The sequence below is a fragment of the Drosophila miranda genome (genome assembly GCF_003369915.1).
Source record: "Drosophila miranda strain MSH22 chromosome Y unlocalized genomic scaffold, D.miranda_PacBio2.1 Contig_Y1_pilon, whole genome shotgun sequence".
Classification (NCBI taxonomy): Eukaryota; Metazoa; Arthropoda; class Insecta; order Diptera; family Drosophilidae; genus Drosophila; species Drosophila miranda.
In genome coordinates, this window is record NW_022881603.1 from 14,793,867 (window position 1) to 14,811,591 (window position 17,725).

At 44.9% G+C, this 17,725-nt stretch overlaps 3 protein-coding genes and 1 pseudogene across 3 annotated transcripts; 2 read left to right on the top strand and 2 right to left on the bottom strand.

Moving 5' to 3' along the window:
- Positions 1-19: 19 nt before the first annotated feature.
- On the top strand, positions 20-16,864 carry LOC117190506 (annotated as a pseudogene).
- LOC117191443 (enkurin domain-containing protein 1-like) lies at positions 7,313-8,649 on the bottom strand. Its single transcript, XM_033396309.1, has 4 exons — positions 8,378-8,649; positions 8,011-8,306; positions 7,793-7,951; positions 7,313-7,733 (listed from the first exon to the last, which is right to left on the bottom strand). Exons 1-4 carry the CDS (start codon positions 8,647-8,649, stop codon positions 7,567-7,569), a joined length of 894 nt encoding a protein of 297 aa, XP_033252200.1. The 3' UTR covers positions 7,313-7,566.
- On the bottom strand, positions 13,247-15,022 carry LOC108160555. The gene is made up of 5 exons (XM_017294627.2): positions 14,850-15,022; positions 14,310-14,778; positions 13,943-14,238; positions 13,725-13,883; positions 13,247-13,665 (listed from the first exon to the last, which is right to left on the bottom strand). The coding sequence occupies exons 1-5, from the start codon at positions 14,905-14,907 to the stop codon at positions 13,499-13,501; spliced, it is 1,149 nt and encodes a 382-aa protein (XP_017150116.2). The 5' UTR covers positions 14,908-15,022; the 3' UTR covers positions 13,247-13,498.
- On the top strand, positions 16,790-17,711 carry LOC108160506 (probable elongation factor 1-beta). The gene is made up of 2 exons (XM_017294546.2): positions 16,790-16,957; positions 17,066-17,711. The coding sequence occupies exons 1-2, from the start codon at positions 16,878-16,880 to the stop codon at positions 17,655-17,657; spliced, it is 672 nt and encodes a 223-aa protein (XP_017150035.2). The 5' UTR covers positions 16,790-16,877; the 3' UTR covers positions 17,658-17,711.
- The last annotated feature ends 14 nt before the right edge of the window (positions 17,712-17,725 follow it).

The following is a 17,725-nucleotide window of genomic DNA, read 5'->3' on the forward strand; positions in this document are numbered from 1 at the left end:
GCTGGGTGGGTGGGCCAGTTGTTTAGTTGCCAGTTGCGTTGCATTGCGTGCGGTTGTGGTTCCAGTAACCGTACTTGAGTCGCCCTCACATTGTTCGAGGAGTTCCTCCGACCCCAAGCTGGTTCGTCTTTAATAAATAAATCATTTCACTAATGTTGAAGTAGTGTTTTTATACCCGATACTCAAAATGAGTATTGGGGTATATTAGATTTGTGGTAAAAGTGGATGTGTGTAACGTCCAAAAGGAATCGTTTCCGACCCCATAAAGTATATATATTCTTGATCAGCATCAATAGCCGAGTCGATTGAGCCATGTCTGTCTGTCCGTCTGTCCGTCCGTCCGTCTGTCCGTCTGTCCGTCCCCTTCAGCGCCTAGTGCTCAAAGACTATAAGAGCGAGAGCAACGATGTTTTGGATCCAGACTTCTGTGATATGTCACTGATACAAGAATATTTCAAAACTTTGCCCCGCCCACTTCCGCCCCCACAAAGGGCGAAAATCTGTGGCATCCACAATTTCGACGATACGAGAAAACTAAAAACGCAGAATCGTAGAAGATGACTATATCTTCTAGAGTGCAAAATCTGAACCAGATCGTATAATTATTATAGCCAGAATCAAGAAAACAATTTTATTTTTTCTCGCCCTGTCTCTCTCTAACACACACGTAGCATAGCCGGCTTTGCTTAGAGTAAAACATTAGCGCCTAGATCTCAGAGACTATAAAAGCTAGAGCAACCAAATTTGGTATCCACACTCCTAATATATCGGACCGAGACGAGTTTGTTTCAAAATTTCGCCACACCCCCTTCCGCCCCCGCAAAGGATGAAAATCTGGGGATATTCACAAATCTCAGAGACTATTAAGGCTAGAGTAACCAAATTTGGTATCCGCACTCATTTCGCCCCACCCCCTTCCGCCCCCACAAAGGACGAAAATCTGTTGCATCCACAATATTGAGGATACGAGAAAACTAAAAACGCAGAATCATAGATAATGATCATATATATCAGATTGCTGAATCTGGATCAGATGAGATCATTTTTATAGCCAAAAGGAACAAATCAATTTGCACTGGCTACGCAGCACCCGACGTCACGCTCAGACTGATTTTCTGTCTCTCTCGCACGCACTCCTTGTCGTGTCGTTTAATATTAGCGGCGTCTGCCGGAGGAGAGCCATACTGACTTAGTATCGGGTGTGGAGATAATGTTTTTTATCCCCAATCGGCCGACTAATTATTTCGAATTAAACAAAACTCCGCGCAGAAATAAAATTACGATATGTTCTTTAATGCGTGACATCCAAATTGCAAGTGTGGCTTGCCTGCCCTTTACATTGCCGCTCCGATCGCTAAGCGCAGCTTCGCTCGGCCGACGTCGGTAGGCAGACGCAAAGCGGAGATAGCGAAGAGCGAGCTGGCAGAGAGCGTTTAGCAGGGCAAGCAAGCGCAAAGCTTTAACAAACAAATGAGTGACATAGACATAAGTAACAAACAAAATAAGCGGCTGAGGGCCAAGAATTAGGTGCTATTTGGCAAGCAGCTAATCGGCTGGGTTCTGCTCCGAACATTCACCCCCCGTTGGAAGGCAAAGGCTTTCAACAGATCCATCCTGAAGGGGCAGAACCGCTATTTTTCCAACGGCCCTCTTGAAGATGCTTGCTTGGGCGCAGCTGGCGGCTACGCTGGGATGATCGTCGAACGCAGCAATCGGCGCTTCTTTACGAAGGCGGCTTGTCGTGACTACGTCTTGATCATCGGGAACCTTTGTAATTGCATAGAATGGCAGGAAATTTGGCAATGTAGAAACTGTTGAAAGTTGAATTTCATTTGGCGTGGATATGTAGGTTTTTAATATATGGAAAAGTTCGCGCTGCAGTTCCTGATTCTCCGATCGCAGTTTTTCCACTTGCACCTGGCACTCGAGCAGCTGCTTCCTGCATTGCTGCTCTAAGTTTTGGTACTCCAGCGTTGTGGGTCGAAAATCGTCAATAGAGATGCACGAGGAATTTTCAAAAGCGGCTAAAGCTGCACGCTTATTCTCCGAGCTATCAATGCTTCCTGATACTATCCAACCAAGTTTAGTCTCCTGCAATGTTGGCAATTGGGCTGATAGTCGAATCTGTCCGACGCACATTAAATCGAAGAACAAACCAGAACCTATCAACAGATCGATACGTTGGGGCTTGGAGAAATTAGGATCAGCTAGTTTTAGATTATTCGGCATTGGCCAATCCTTTGCGTCTACGCCGAAGTTAGGCTGCATTTCCGTAATTGAGTTGGTGACAATTGCAGCGAAGGAAGCTCGATAGCTTGCGTCTTGGGATTGTACAACTATATGTACAGACTTGCTCGAAGGTAGAATGGAATCTCCGATTCCAGAGATGTGAACATAAGACGAGCAATGATCCAACTGCAACTGATCAGCAAGTCTAGATGTTACAAAGTTTGCCTGTGATGCAGAATCCAAAATGGCACGACATGGGATAAGTGCTCCATAACGATCTGTTACATGGACGAGGGCAGTAGGTAGCAACACGTTCTGGCTAAGCTGAGATTTCTGGATCGAGGGGGGAGGGCTAGAACACCCGCTTGCTAGAAGCACAGTCGCGGCCTCTTGCTGGATCGATTCCTCGGCCGGTGAAGAGGAAGATGAAGCACCAGTTCCCGATGGAATGTGGAGTAGCGTGTGATGTTTGGCCTGGCAATGCCTGCAAAGTCCTGACCTGCACCTCTGCAATTCATGGCCTTTGTTGAGGCAGTTCAAACACAAGCGGCTCTTCTTTGCTTCTTTGTATCGTTCAAACGCAGAGAGATTCAGGAATGCCTGACATCTAGATATGTAATGCTCGGAGGAATTGCAATGGTTACATATGGGGTTAGGATGGTCGTTACTGGAGGTGATAAGGGTGACAGGATTGTCTTCTCCCACCTGTTGACTAGGACTTGTTGCCATGGCTGATCCCAAATTCTCCAGCATCCGACATCTCGCTTCCAAAAATGAGGCCATGCTTGACCACCGAGGCAATCCTGACGTAGGCAAGTTCTCTTCCCATTTCTCCTTTGTTTTGTGGTCCAGTTTCGTTCCTATGATGAAGATCAGCAACCCATCCGAAATCTCCTGCGGGGTCGCCAAGGTCTGAAGTGCACGCAAGTGCGAATTGATTTTGTCGCTGAGCGCGCACAAGCCGATAGCTGAGCCCTTCTCCACCCCTTGCAGCCCGAAAATAGCCTTGACGTGTGCCTGAAAATGTAACAGTTTATTATCGAAGCGCAACATTAGCAAAGTCAACGCCTTGTCGTAATTCTCCTCAGAAAGTTCCAAGGAATGAATCGTATCCAGCGCAGCACCATCTAGACATCCACGAAGATATTGGAATTTTTCGATGATTGGTATACGATGGTCTTTGTGCACCATTGTCGAGAACATCGAGTGGAATTCTGGCCAATCCATGTAGTTCCCCCGAATCGCGGAAGCTGCAACTCGGGCATTCGAGAACGGCCTATACTATTATAGGCGAACAACGACGAATTCCCCTCGAGAGTATGCCGAGCCGTTGAATTGGCAACATTTACCGTGCGAGCAGCCATCAACTCCCGCGACAGCCTGGACCTAACCTTGACATAAACATTCGAAAAGTCCAGCCGGGCATCATGGGCTAACTGCAGGAAATCCAGCCTTTCAAGGCTCGTTTGAGCGGCATCGAAATCCGCATTCATTCGCTCGATTTGCTCTAAGCGAGCTTGAAGTTCTGCCTCATCTAACTCGGCAAGCTCTTCCTTGGTGAGAAAGCGATCCATGGCCTTTAGTTGGCGCGCGATGGACTCGGCCTTGTGCTTGTAGAAATCTACATCACTCGGCATTGCTGCGTTCGCGACATTGGTAGGCTCAGGTGCTGCCATGTTGAGGTTTTAAAAGAGTCACTCAGCACGACCGAAAAAGACACCCTGTATACGTATAAACGTGGGAACCGAAAGCAAAGGGATTACAGCTAATGCCTTTAGCTGTGCGGCTGTGCGAGCTGTCCGATTCCGCTTTGTACTCCGCTTGTGTGTATTAGTGAGTTCGCTGCACTGCCTACCGCACTGCACTGACCGAATTGTCGCGACGGAGAAATTAATAGCCAGCAATGCGTGTATGTAGGTGTATGTAAGTGTGTTTTAGCACCGAATTGTGCTTAACCGCCGAAAATTTGCTAGGGCTAGCGATTGTCGATCGCGAATGATTTTTAATTGACACTGCAACTCAGAGATCACGTCGGGGTCACCAAATTTTATGTGGAGATAATGTTTTTTATCCCCAATCGGCCGACTAATTATTTCGGCGCAGAAATAAAATTACGATATGTTCTTTAATGCGTGACATCCAAATTGCAAGTGTGGCTTGCCTGCCCTTTACATTGCCGCTCCGATCGCTAAGCGCAGCTTCGCTCGCCCGACGTCGGTAGGCAGACGCAAAGCGGAGATAGCGAAGAGCGAGCTGGCAGAGAGCGTTTAGCAGGGCAAGCAAGCGCAAAGCTTTAACAAACAAATGAGTGACATAGACATAAGTAACAAACAAAATAAGCGGCTGAGGGCCAAGAATTAGGTGCTATTTGGCAAGCAGCTAATCGGCTGGGTTCTGCTCCGAACATCGGGTATAACTGTAGAGTTGCGGTGTCCGCAGCAACTCACAACTTTCCCCCTCGTTAATATTTGTAAACACTTTGCCAAAGGATTGCGGCTATTGTGGCGTATTATCTATCTATGCCGTTCAAGTTTGTCTCGAAATACTTATACAAAATGTGCAAACTGGTTTCTCTAATAAGGAATTGTTCAATAACTATAATGATTAGAGCCACAAGTGATAAGATAGTGAGAGACACCCTTTGAGCGTCAACAAAGATATACCCCATATACATACATACTTCTGTGTATGGCCCCAGCTAACCCCGATGGACAAAGGTGGAGACTGTCGAAACTACAAGCTACACAAGAACCGCGTGTACATTCTGGAGTGGCATGTGTTTGTTTGTTGGAGTTCGATGGGCCTGGGAGAAGAGCATAATAACCCAGAGCGATATGGCATCCGCTAGATAATGCTCAGTTGTATACATGTCAGATAGTGCCTCAGCTATTAATCATATGTGACGCAGATGCACGGGCCGATCGGTTGAGTCAGACAACCTGTACCTCACCTGTCTATGCGTGCTTCCCGTGGGCTTACCCAGACCGACTTTGACAAACGACCCGACAACTCGTCCTCGTTCTCAACAAATCCCGGCACTTACAAGCTTTCCCAATACACCAAACCCCTACAATATCAGTTGATAAGTGTGTATGGGTTTACTCATATGTATATATGATATATGTATTTTGGGAGGGAGCAGTATAATGGCGACGTTTAGTTTGGCGCGTAGACAGAAACAGATACTCGTATCGCGGATTTCAGAAAGAATGGAAATGTCTATTTGAATTCAGGGTTGAACTCATTTGAGGAATGAAACATCTGGCAAACACTGAGAAAGTCTGAGTTGAAGAGTGCCAAGTTCACACAGGCTCTGTAGCAATGCATTGCATTGCCAATAATGGCAGGCCAGTCCCTGTAATTATATATATTACTTAAAGAATATAAATAGAGTCATGCAGTGCTATAGACTAGATTTCGCCCGATGGGTGTTTTTGAAGCTGCTCTACCTAACAATTTTCATAAATATTTTATTCTCAACTGCAATCAAGAAAAGCCAACGGCAGAGGACACTAGCCAATACGGCCATTTATATTATGTATAGTGGAAAAAATTGCTTAGATTAAAGGGAAACTGGATGGATAAAAACATATGTACTTTCCGTTTGAGGAATGGAATACATTTTTATACCCGATACTCAAAATGAGTATTGGGGTATATTAGATTTGTGGTAAAAGTGGATGTGTGTAACGTCCAGAAGGAATCGTTTCCGACCCCATAAAGTATATATATTCTTGATCAGCATCAATAGCCGAGTCGATTGAGCCCTGTCTGTCTGTCCGTCCGTCCGTCTGTCCGTCTGTCCGTCCCCTTCAGCGCCTAGTGCTCAAAGACCTCTGTGATATGTCACTGCTACAAAAATATTTCAAAACTTTGCCCCGCCCACTTCCGCCCCCACAAAGGGCGAAAATCTGTGGCATCCACAATTTCGACGATAAGAGAAAACTAAAAACGCAGAATCGTAGAAGATGACTATATCTTCTAGAGTGCAAAATCTGAACCAGATCGTATAATTATTATAGCCAGAATCAAGAAAGCAATTTCATTCTTTCTCGCTCTGTCTCTCTCTAACACACAGGTTTCATGGTCGGTTTTGCCAATTGCAAAATATGAGTTCAAGGATCTCAGAACCTATAAGAGCCAGGGCAACCAATTTTGGTATCCACACTCCTGTGATATCGGACCTTGACCGTTTTGTGTCAAAATTTCGCCACACCCCCTTCCGGGCCCGCAAAGGACGAATCTGGGGCATCCACAAATCTCAGAGACTATTTACGCTAGAGTAACCAAATTTAGTATCCGCACTCCTGTTAGATCTCACTATAAAACGTATATCTCAAAATTTCGCCCCACCCCCTTCCGCCCACACAAAGGGCGAAAATCTGTTGCATCCACAATATTGCAGATTCGAGAAAACTAAAAACGCAGAATCATAGATAACGACCATATCTATCAGATTGCTGAATCTGGATGAGATCAGATAATTTTTATAGCCAAAAGGAACAAATTAATTTGTAGTGGCTACGCAGCGCCCGACGTCACGCTCAGACTGATTTGCTATCTCTCTCGCACGCACTCTTTGTCGTGTCGTTTAATATTCGCGGCGTCTGCCGGAGGAGAGCCATACTGACTAAGTATCGGGTATAAATGTAGAGTTGCGGCGTCCGCAGCAACTCACAACGTTCCCCCCCCTTAAATTTCAGTTCCCGAATCGAACCTCATCGCAATGGATACGCCCAAGGGATCGGATGCTGAGTTTATCGTGAAATACCGTCAGGAGTACTATGATCTGTCCGAGTTCATGCACAAGCATCCGGGTGGCATCAACACTCTTAAAGGTCTCAATCAGGCGGATATGACAGCACGTTTCATGAAGGCCCCACCGCACTCGGATGCGGCCATGTACATATCTGATGAAGGAGTACAAAGTAAAATCTGAGGACCCTCGTATTCCCATGACCAAACCTCGACATCAGGCTCGAAGAATAGACAATGGCCAGGACTCACAGGAGCGGTCGAACGAGTCCGAGGACAAAAACAACAATCAATTGGATGAGAGCATGGAGGTGAGTTTTTTTTAGATTACTGTTTAATGAAGAAATTCTGTTGTGTTTACTGGAGTCTTCACTTGGTTGCATTCATAAGACTGGCTCCATTGATGACGTGGAAACTATTCTTAAATATAGTTAACACAAGACTAGATTCATGCATTCATAAAGACTCCTTAAGGCACATGTACGGCGGAGGTCATAGTAGATAGTTTTTAGGGAGATCGTAGAACTAACAATCATTTGATGCAAAGACTTCTTTGGGATGTTGCGAGTACAGCCATCACAGCTACTGATATTTGCTAGAGCAGATGTATACCTTGGGCTTGGAGTAGACGCGTATCTCCTCATCTACGATACCCAGCTCCTTGTCGATTTCCGCCTTGCGGTTGCGCACCCGAAGAGTCTGGGCGGTCATGGGCATGTGATTAAGCTCACTGATTGGACCATCATAGCCTGTCAAGCGAACCGTATTGAAACATATGCAAAATTAAGATACTATCTGTAAGACTTACGCTTCTTTGCGCTGTTCAAGTGGCCAACACGATCCTCCTCCGAGAGCAGAGTATGTCCGCGTGGACAGTCCGGATCCCGTGCATCGGCAAGCTCCTTGGCTGCGGCCTTTTCGCGCTTTTCCTTCTCCAGGTAGCGCGGAAGACGCAATTCGTCGCGTGCTGTTGAAAACAAAGCTTGATTAGCCATCGAGCCGCCGAGTTCCCCTATATATACTCACATCCCAGCTTGTGCTCGCGGCGCTTCGATGTTATGGACGTGGTGCTAGCATTTGATGCCATTGTGGCCACTGTAAAGCGGCTGCGGGCACTAAGCGGAGCCTCTTCATCCGAAGCAACTTCAGTTCTCAGATCAACGTCGGGTAAGGGTATCATTGCGTTCAACTCATTCATGTTGAACCGACTGGGCTGAAGATGCTCGTTTTCGTTATTATCGTAACGATTGGAGGACCGTCTGTAATTGTTGTCATATTTATTGGGGTGCTCATCCAGCATAGAATCACCATCAAAACTGCATCTAAAATAGCAAGAATAGAGTACGTTAAGGTATGGGTTGCTGCTGCTTTCATTGCCGGCTGCTTTTCTTACTTTTTTAAGGCATTTGTTAGGTAGAGCTCATCTGTGATATCTTCTGTCTGTATGCCAATGCTTGTGAAGCTGCGTTGGGTGCGGCAAGAGCTGCAGCGTTCTGAATATCTGTCCGGTGACTGCTCAAAATCTTTCTGTGCTTCCACCGACGGGTCATTGCGCATAGGATTGCGCGATTCCAAGCCGTCAAAACGTTCGCCAGCGTAGGTATCGGACGAATTGATGTGTTTGACATATTCTATTCCGACGATAGTGTGGCGAAATTTTGACATAAAACGGTCAAGGTCCGATATCACAGGAGTGTGGATACCAAATTTGGTTGCTCTAGCTCTTATGGGTTCTGAGATCCTTGAACTCATATTTTGCAATTGGCAAAACCGACCATGAAACCTGTGTGTTAGAGAGAGACAGAGCGAGAAAGAATGAAATTGTTTTCTTGATTCTGGCTATAATAATTATACGATCTGGTTCAGATTTTGCACTCTAGAAGATATAGTCATCTTCTACGAATCTGCGTCTTTGGTTTTCTCGTATCGTCGAAATTGTGGATGTAGCATAGCCGGCTTTGCTTAGAGTAAAACATTAGCGCCTAGATCTCAGAGACTATAAAAGCTAGAGCAACCAAATTTGGTATCCACACTCCTAATATATCGGACCGAGACGAGTTTGTTTCAAAATTTCGCCACACCCCCTTCCGCTCCCGCAAAGGATGAAAATCTGGGGATATTCACAAATCTCAGAGACTATTAAGGCTAGAGTAACCAAATTTGGTATCCGCACTCATTTCGCCCCACCCCCTTCCGCCCCCACAAAGGACGAAAATCTGTTGCATCCACAATATTGAGGATACGAGAAAACTAAAAACGCAGAATCATAGATAATGATCATATATATCAGATTGCTGATCTGGATCAGATGAGATCATTTTTATAGCCAAAAGGAACAAATCAATTTGCACTGGCTACGCAGCACCCGACGTCACGCTCAGACTGATTTTCTGTCTCTCTCGCACGTACTCCTTGTCGTGTCGTTTAATATTAGCGGCGTCTGCCGGAGGAGAGCCATACTGACTTAGTATCGGGTATAACTGTAGAGTTGCGGTGTCCGCAGCAACTCACAACGTTCCCCCTCGTTAATATTTGTAAACACTTTGCCAAAGGATTGCGGCTATTGTGGCGTATTATCTATCTATGCCGTTCAAGTTTGTCTCGAAATACTTATACAAAATGTGCAAACTGGTTTCTCTAATAAGGAATTGTTCAATAACTATAATGATTAGAGCCACAAGTGATAAGATAGTGAGAGACACCCTTTGAGCGTCAACAAAGATATACCCCATATACATACATACTTCTGTGTATGGCCCCAGCTAACCCCGATGGACAAAGGTGGAGACTGTCGAAACTACAAGCTACACAAGAACCGCGTGTACATTCTGGAGTGGCATGTGTTTGTTTGTTGGAGTTCGATGGGCCTGGGAGAAGAGCATAATAACCCAGAGCGATATGGCATCCGCTAGATAATGCTCAGCTATGTCAGATAGTGCCTCAGCTATTAATCATATGTGACGCAGATGCACGGGCCGATCGGTTGAGTCAGACAACCTGTACCTCACCTGTCTATGCGTGCTTCCCGTGGGCTTACCCAGACCGACTTTGACAAACGACCCGACAACTCGTCCTCGTTCTCAACAAATCCCGGCACTTACAAGCTTTCCCAATAGACCCAACCCCTACAATATCAGTTGATAAGTGTGTATGGGTTTACTCATATGTATATATTATATATGTATTTTGGGAGGGGGCAGTATAATGGCGACGTTTAGTTTGGCGCGTAGATAGAAACAGATACTCGTATCGCGGATTGCAGAAAGAATGGAAATGTGTATTTGAATTCAGGCTTGAACTCATTTGAGGAATGAAACATCTGGCAAACACTGAGAAAGTCTGAGTTGAAGAATGCCAAGTTCACACGGGCTCTGTAGCAATGCATTGCATTGCCAATAATGGCAGGCCAGTCCCTGTAATTATATATATTACTTAAAGAATATAAATAGAGTCCTGCAGTGCTATAGACTAGATTTCGCCCGATGGGTGTTTTTGAATCAAAACAAACCCACTTCTTGGTCGAAGCTGCTGCCCCATCAATCGAAAGCAGCTAGCTGCTCTACCTAACAATTTTCATAAATATTTTATTCTCAACTGCAATCAAGAAAAGCCAACGGCAGAGAACACTAGCCAATACCGCCATTTATATTATGTATAGTGGAAAAAATTGCTTAGATTAAAGGGAAACTGGATGGATAAAAACATATGTACTTGCCGTTTGAGGAATGGAATACATTTTTTCCAGACTTCTGTGATATGTCACTGCTACAAGAATATTTCAAAACTTTGCCCTGCCCACTTCCGCCCCCAAAAAGGGCGAAAATCTGTGGCATCCACAATTTCGACGATACGAGAAAACTAAAAACGCAGAATCGTAGAAGATGACTATATCTTCTAGAGTGCAAAATCTGAACCAGATCGTATATTTATTATAGCCAGCATCAAGAAAACAATTTCATTCTTTCTCGCCCTGTCTCTCTCTAACACACACGTAGCATAGGCGGCTTTGCTTAGAGTAAAACATTAGCGCCTAGATCTCAGAGACTACAAAAGCTAGAGCAACCAAATTTGGTATCCACACTCCTAATATATCGGACCGAGACGAGTTTGTTTCAAAATTGCGCCACACCCCCTTCCGCCCCCGCAAAGGATGAAAATCTGGGGATATTCACAAATCTCAGAGACTATTAAGGCTAGAGTAACCAAATTTGGTATCCGCACTCCTGTTAGATCTCACTATAAAACGTATATCTCAAAATTTCGCCCCACCTTCCGCCCCCACAAAGAACGAAAATCTGTTGCATCCACAATATTGAGGATACGAGAAAACTAAAAACGCAGAATCATAGATAATGATCATATATATCAGATTGCTGAATCTGGATCAGATCAGATCATTATTATAGCCAAAAGGAACAAATCAATTTGCACTGGCTACGCAGCACCCGACGTCACGCTCAGACTGATTTTCTGTCTCTCTCGCACGCACTCCTTGTCGTGTCGTTTAATATTAGCGGCGTCTGCCGGAGGAGAGCCATAATGAATTAGTATCGGGTATAACTGTAGAGTTGCGGTGTCCGCAGCAACTCACAACGTTCCCCCTCGTTTATATTTAAAGTTATTAGTTAATTTGACCGTGTCTGATACAACCGATAACTAATTTAACAATACAATCATGGTAACGTGCTATACGATGGCACGCAAAGTAATTATTAAGCTAGGAATCTGTAACAGTATTGGGTGTAGTAGTAGTGGTTATATAGTAGTATTATCTGACCGCATTTTTATACCCGATACTCAAAATGAGTATTGGGGTATATTAGATTTGTGGTAAAAGTGGATGTGTGTAACGTCCAGAAGGAATCGTTTCCGACCCCATAAAGTATATATATTCTTGATCAGCATCAATAGCCGAGTCGATTGAGCCCTGTCTGTCTGTCCGTCCGTCCGTCTGTCCGTCTGTCCGTCCCCTTCAGCGCCTAGTGCTCAAAGACTATAAGAGCTAGAGCAACGATGTTTTGGATCCAGACCTCTGTGATATGTCACTGCTACAAAAATATTTCAAAACTTCGCCCCGCCCACTTCCGCCCCCACAAAGGGCGAAAATCTGTGGCATCCACAATTTCGACGATACGAGAAAACTAAAAACGCAGAATCGTAGAAGATGACTATATCTTCTAGAGTGCAAAATCTGAACCAGATCGTATAATTATTATAGCCAGAATCAAGAAAGCAATTTCATTCTTTCTCGCTCTGTCTCTCTCTAACACACAGGTTTCATGGTCAGTTTTGCCAATTGCAAAATATGAGTTCAAGGATCTCAGAACGTATAAGAGCCAGGGCAACCAATTTTGGTATCCACACTCCTGTGATATCGGACCTTGACCGTTTTGTGTCAAAATTTCGCCACACCCCTTCCGGGCCCGCAAAGGACGAATCTGGGGCATCCACAAATCTCAGAGACTATTTACGCTAGAGTAACCAAATTTAGTATCCGCACTCCTGTTAGATCTCACTATAAAACGTATATCTCAAAATTTCGCCCCACCCCCTTCCGCCCACACAAAGGGCGAAAATCTGTTGCATCCACAATATTGCAGATTCGAGAAAACTAAAAACGCAGAATCATAGATAACGACCATATCTATCAGATTGCTGAATCTGGATCAGATCAGATAATTTTTATAGCCAAACGGAACAAATTAATTTGTAGTGGCTACGCAGCGCCCGACGTCACGCTCAGACTGATTTTCTATCTCTCTCGCACGCACTCTTTGTCGTGTCGTTTAATATTCGCGGCGTCTGCCGGAGGAGAGCCATACTGACTAAGTATCGGGTATAAATGTAGAGTTGCGGCGTCCGCAGCAACTCACAACGTTCCCCCTCGTTAAATTTCAGTTCCCGAATCGAACCTCATCGCAATGGATACGCCCAAGGGATCGGATGCTGAGTTTATCGTGAAATACCGTCAGGAGTACTATGATCTGTCCGAGTTCATGCACAAGCATCCGGGTGGCATCAACACTCTTAAAGGTCTCAATCAGGCGGATATGACAGCACGTTTCATGAAGGCCCCACCGCACTCGGATGCGGCCATGTATCTGATGAAGGAGTACAAAGTAAAATCTGAGGACCCTCGTATTCCCATGACCAAACCTCGACATCAGGCTCGAAGAATAGGCAATGCCCAGGACTCACAGGAGCGGTCGAACGAGTCCGAGGACAAAAACAACAATCAATTGGATGAGAGCATGGAGGTGAGTTTCTTTTAGATTACTGTTTAATGTGTTTACTGGAGTCTTCACTTGGTTGCATTCATAAGACTGGCTCCAATGATGACGTGGAAACTATTCTTAAATATAGTTAACACAAGACTAGATTCATGCATTCATAAAGACTCCTTAAGGCACATGTACGGCGGAGGTTCTAGTAGATAGTTTTTAGGGAGATCGTAGAACTAACAATCATTTGATGCAAAGACTTCTTTGGGATGTTGCGAGTACAGCCATCACAGCTACTGATATTTGCTAGAGCTGATGTATACCTTGGGCTTGGAGTAGACGCGTATCTCCTCATCTACGATACCCAGCTCCTTGTCGATTTCCGCCTTGCGGTTGCGCACCCGAAGAGTCTGGGCGGTCATGGGCATGTGATTAAGCTCACTGATTAGACCATCATAGCCTGTCAAGCGAACCGTATTGAAACATATGCAAAATTAAGATACTATCTGTAAGACTTACGCTTCTTTGCGCTGTTCAAGTGGCCAACACGATCCTCCTCCGAGAGCAGAGTATGTCCGCGTGGACAGTCCGGATCCCGTGCATCGGCAAGCTCCTTGGCTGCGGCCTTTTCGCGCTTTTCCTTCTCCAGGTAGCGCGGAAGACGCAATTCGTCGCGTGCTGTTGAAAACAAAGCTTGATTAGCCATCGAGCCGCCGAGTTCCCCTATATATACTCACATCCCAGCTTGTGCTCGCGGCGCTTCGATGTTATGGACGTGGTGCTAGCATTTGATGAGATTGTGGCCACTGTAAAGCGGCTGCGGGCACTAAGCGGAGCCTCTTCATCCGAAGCAACTTCAGTTCTCAGATCAACGTCGGGTAAGGGTATCATTGCGTTCAACTCATTCATGTTGAACCGACTGGGCTGAAGATGCTCGTTTTCGTTATTATCGTAACGATTGGAGGACCGTCTGTAATTGTTGTCATATTTATTGGGGTGCTCATCCAGCATAGAATCACCATCAAAACTGCATCTAAAATAGCAAGAATAGAGTACGTTAAGGTATGGGTTGCAGCTGCTTTCATTGCCGGCTGCTTTTCTTACTTTTTTAAGGCATTTGTTAGGTAGAGCTCATCTGTGATATCTTCTGTCTGTATGCCAATGCTTGTGGAGCTGCGTTGGGTGCGGCAAGAGCTGCAGCGTTCTGAATATCTGTCCGGTGACTGCTCAAAATCTTTCTGTGCTTCCACCGACGGGTCATCGCGCATAGGATTGCGCGATTCCAAGCCGTCAAAACGTTCGCCAGCATCTGGAACAGCCACACCCAATTGGTGATGCGAACGCGAGTGGTTACGGTTGCGTTGCAGACTGGTTTCCTGGGTGTTTTGTCTGGACACCGGGGGTCTTCCTGTTTTCGATTCCCGTACCTCGCTGCCAGCGCGTCGCATAGGTGGCATCCATTTGGGACGCACTGGTTCCTTGGCTGCTAGTTTTTCACTTGTTGATTTCTCCAGCGAGCGCAAGCTCACTTTATTCTCCTTAAGAAAGTTGCGGCCCTGATTAGCTCCGGCTCCTGTAATAAAATTACCAAAACAAATTATACCTCGGTTGCCATGACCGTACAAGTTTCGAGAAAAATCTTACGCGGCACTGAAAAAATCCCTTTCAGCGTAGGTATCGGACTAATTGATGTGTTTGACATATTCTATTCCGACGATAGTATAACTATGTGCAGTCGGCACTATGTGTAGTATTATGAATCTGCTATTAGAATATTGAATGTTTTATCGCAGGTAGTCGCGCTGCGTCGTTGAATTTGAGTTTTTGATCAGTGTGACCGCGGATTTATCGTTAAAATATACCATCCGACTCTCAGAAATATACGAAAATATACCGTCGCATTTTAAAAATATACCGTAAATATACTGACGAATTTAAGTTATATTATACATATTCGTGGATTTTGATATTCCGTGGAATATTACTAGCCACATTGTTCTATCCAATTAATGAACCTTTTTACTACTTGACTGGTTTATTTTAAATACTTGCTTTTATTGAATTTTGCGTAAAAAAAGGTTTCAAAGAGAGCATACCCGATTCAAGTTCGGTTATCGATACTATCGACTGGATGGTGCGCGCCATATTTAAAAACACTTGTAACCCGTTTCAGCACCTGGTTGATTGGTCAAAGGCCATGCTGCCGCAAATCGTCAACATAACGAAATGCTACGATGAGTGGGTGCACAAGCCAGTAGACAGGCCACTGCGGCTCTTCGGCCCCTGGTATTTGGAAATGTTGACCAAGACGCCTTGGTGGCTGGTGCCCGTATTTTGGCTTCCCGTCATTATACGGTGTGCGTGTGAGGACATTCACACCAGTTGGAATTACAAAAGTCAGGTACGCATATATTTTTTTGAACCAATTAATGACTATCATTAATCATTATCAAATATTACAGCTTGCGTGTCTCACTGGCTACTTTTTGTTCGGCGTGCTCCTGTGGACATTTCTGGAGTACACTATACATCGTTGGGTGTTTCATATTAAACTGAAGAGCAACAGTGGGCCCTGGATATGCACTTTTCACTTCATGATCCATGGGCTGCATCATAAAGTACCTTTCGATCCCATGCGCCTCGTGTTTCCCCCACTTCCGGGTGCCATTCTTGCTACGCTTATTTATTACCCACTTAGTTATTTTCTCATCCAACCGCGAGTTGTCCAATCAGGTGCTCTCGTCGGCTACCTGTGTTACGACATGATGCACTATTACCTACATTACGGAAATCCATCTTTCAGGCACATTGTCCATATGAAACGATATCATTACCAACACTATTTTACGCACCAGGACCTGGGATATGGTATTAGCAGTCCGCTGTGGGATGTTGTCTTTAAGACGCGCATTCATATATGTACCAACTGCGTTGGTCTTAGCCAGAGCTTGGTTAGAGTTTGATCAAATGTTGCTATTTTAGAACAAATTATTTAGATGTAAGAATAAGCCGTAAGTTTTTTATAAAAGTGAAAGAAAGAATGAAGACATTGTTGTTTCATCAATCGGAAACAATGATGTAGGCAGAGCTGAAAGTCTTAGTTAGCCAGCATTATTAAACGGAATATCAAAATTTAGCAATTGGAACGATTATTGTGCTTTGACTTTATTAGTTTAAACCTTATTTAAGAACCAATTCAATAATAAGGAGCAATTAAAATTAGCATATCTTGTAGAAAATGGATCTATCAATCGGATATAGTTATGTGTTCAGGTATGGAAGTCCGAGCTAGCTGGTAATGTCAAATCGAAAGTCAAAATTGAAGAATATGGTTTTCAATTCTTCACGGAGCACCATTAACCCATTGTAGACCAAGGTGGTATTTAAATGTTTCATCGAAAATAATGAAAATAATGTAAATGATATCGTGGATTTTTGTAAGTAGAGATAGAATGGATCTACAAGAAAAATGTACATACTGTATTATTTTCCGCGGTTCAACTAAACTTGTTCACCTCTATAAATAGGGGGGGTTAAGTGGGCTAAGTTTTTTTTTGTGCCACCGTACATTTTATGGAAAAATCCGCGGTCACACTCTTTCCTTTTTCGTCGGTACGTGCACGCGGGCATTGATTTTTTTAAACGCGAATTCAGATCAAGAAATCAACTAAAATGGCTTTCGGTGATGTAAAGACCCCACAGGGACTGAAGGAATTGAACAACTTTCTGGCCAACAGCAGCTACATCAGCGGGTAAGCATCAGCACGCGGCGCCAGGAAGTGAGGTTATGTGAGAACCGCTCACGTCGGCGATTTCTTTTTGCTCACTTTGACGCTCATGTAATTTATTTTCCGCCGCAGATACACACCCAGCAAGGCCGATTTGTCTGTGTTCGATGCCCTGGGCAAGGCTCCAGCTGGAGACTACGCCCACGTTGCACGTTGGTACCGCCACATTGCCTCCTTCGAGGCCGGAGAGCGCTCCGCTTGGACAGGCGCTCCCCTGCCTCAGTTGGCTGGTGGCAAACACACAGTGGCTGCTCCGGCCAAGGCAGCTGCTGACGACGATGACGATGTCGATCTATTCGGCTCCGACGACGAGGAGGACGACGCTGAGGCAGAGCGCATCAAGCAGGAGCGTGTTGCTGCCTACACCGCCAAGAAATCGAAGAAACCCGCCCTTATTGCCAAGTCGTCGGTGCTGCTCGATGTCAAACCATGGGATGATGAGACCGACATGAAGGAGATGGAGAATAATGTCCGCACCATCGAAATGGACGGTCTGCTGTGGGGCGCATCCAAATTGGTGCCCGTCGGCTATGGCATCCAAAAGCTGCAGATCATGTGCGTCATTGAGGACGAGAAGGTGTCCATCGATCTTCTGCAGGAGAAGATTGAGGAGTTCGGGGACTTTGTGCAGTCCGTCGATATTGCTGCCTTCAACAAGATCTAAACTGAGATTCTTACTATTTTGAATAAATCCAAGCAAAAGCGAAGCAACTAAAAATTTATAAACTCTCT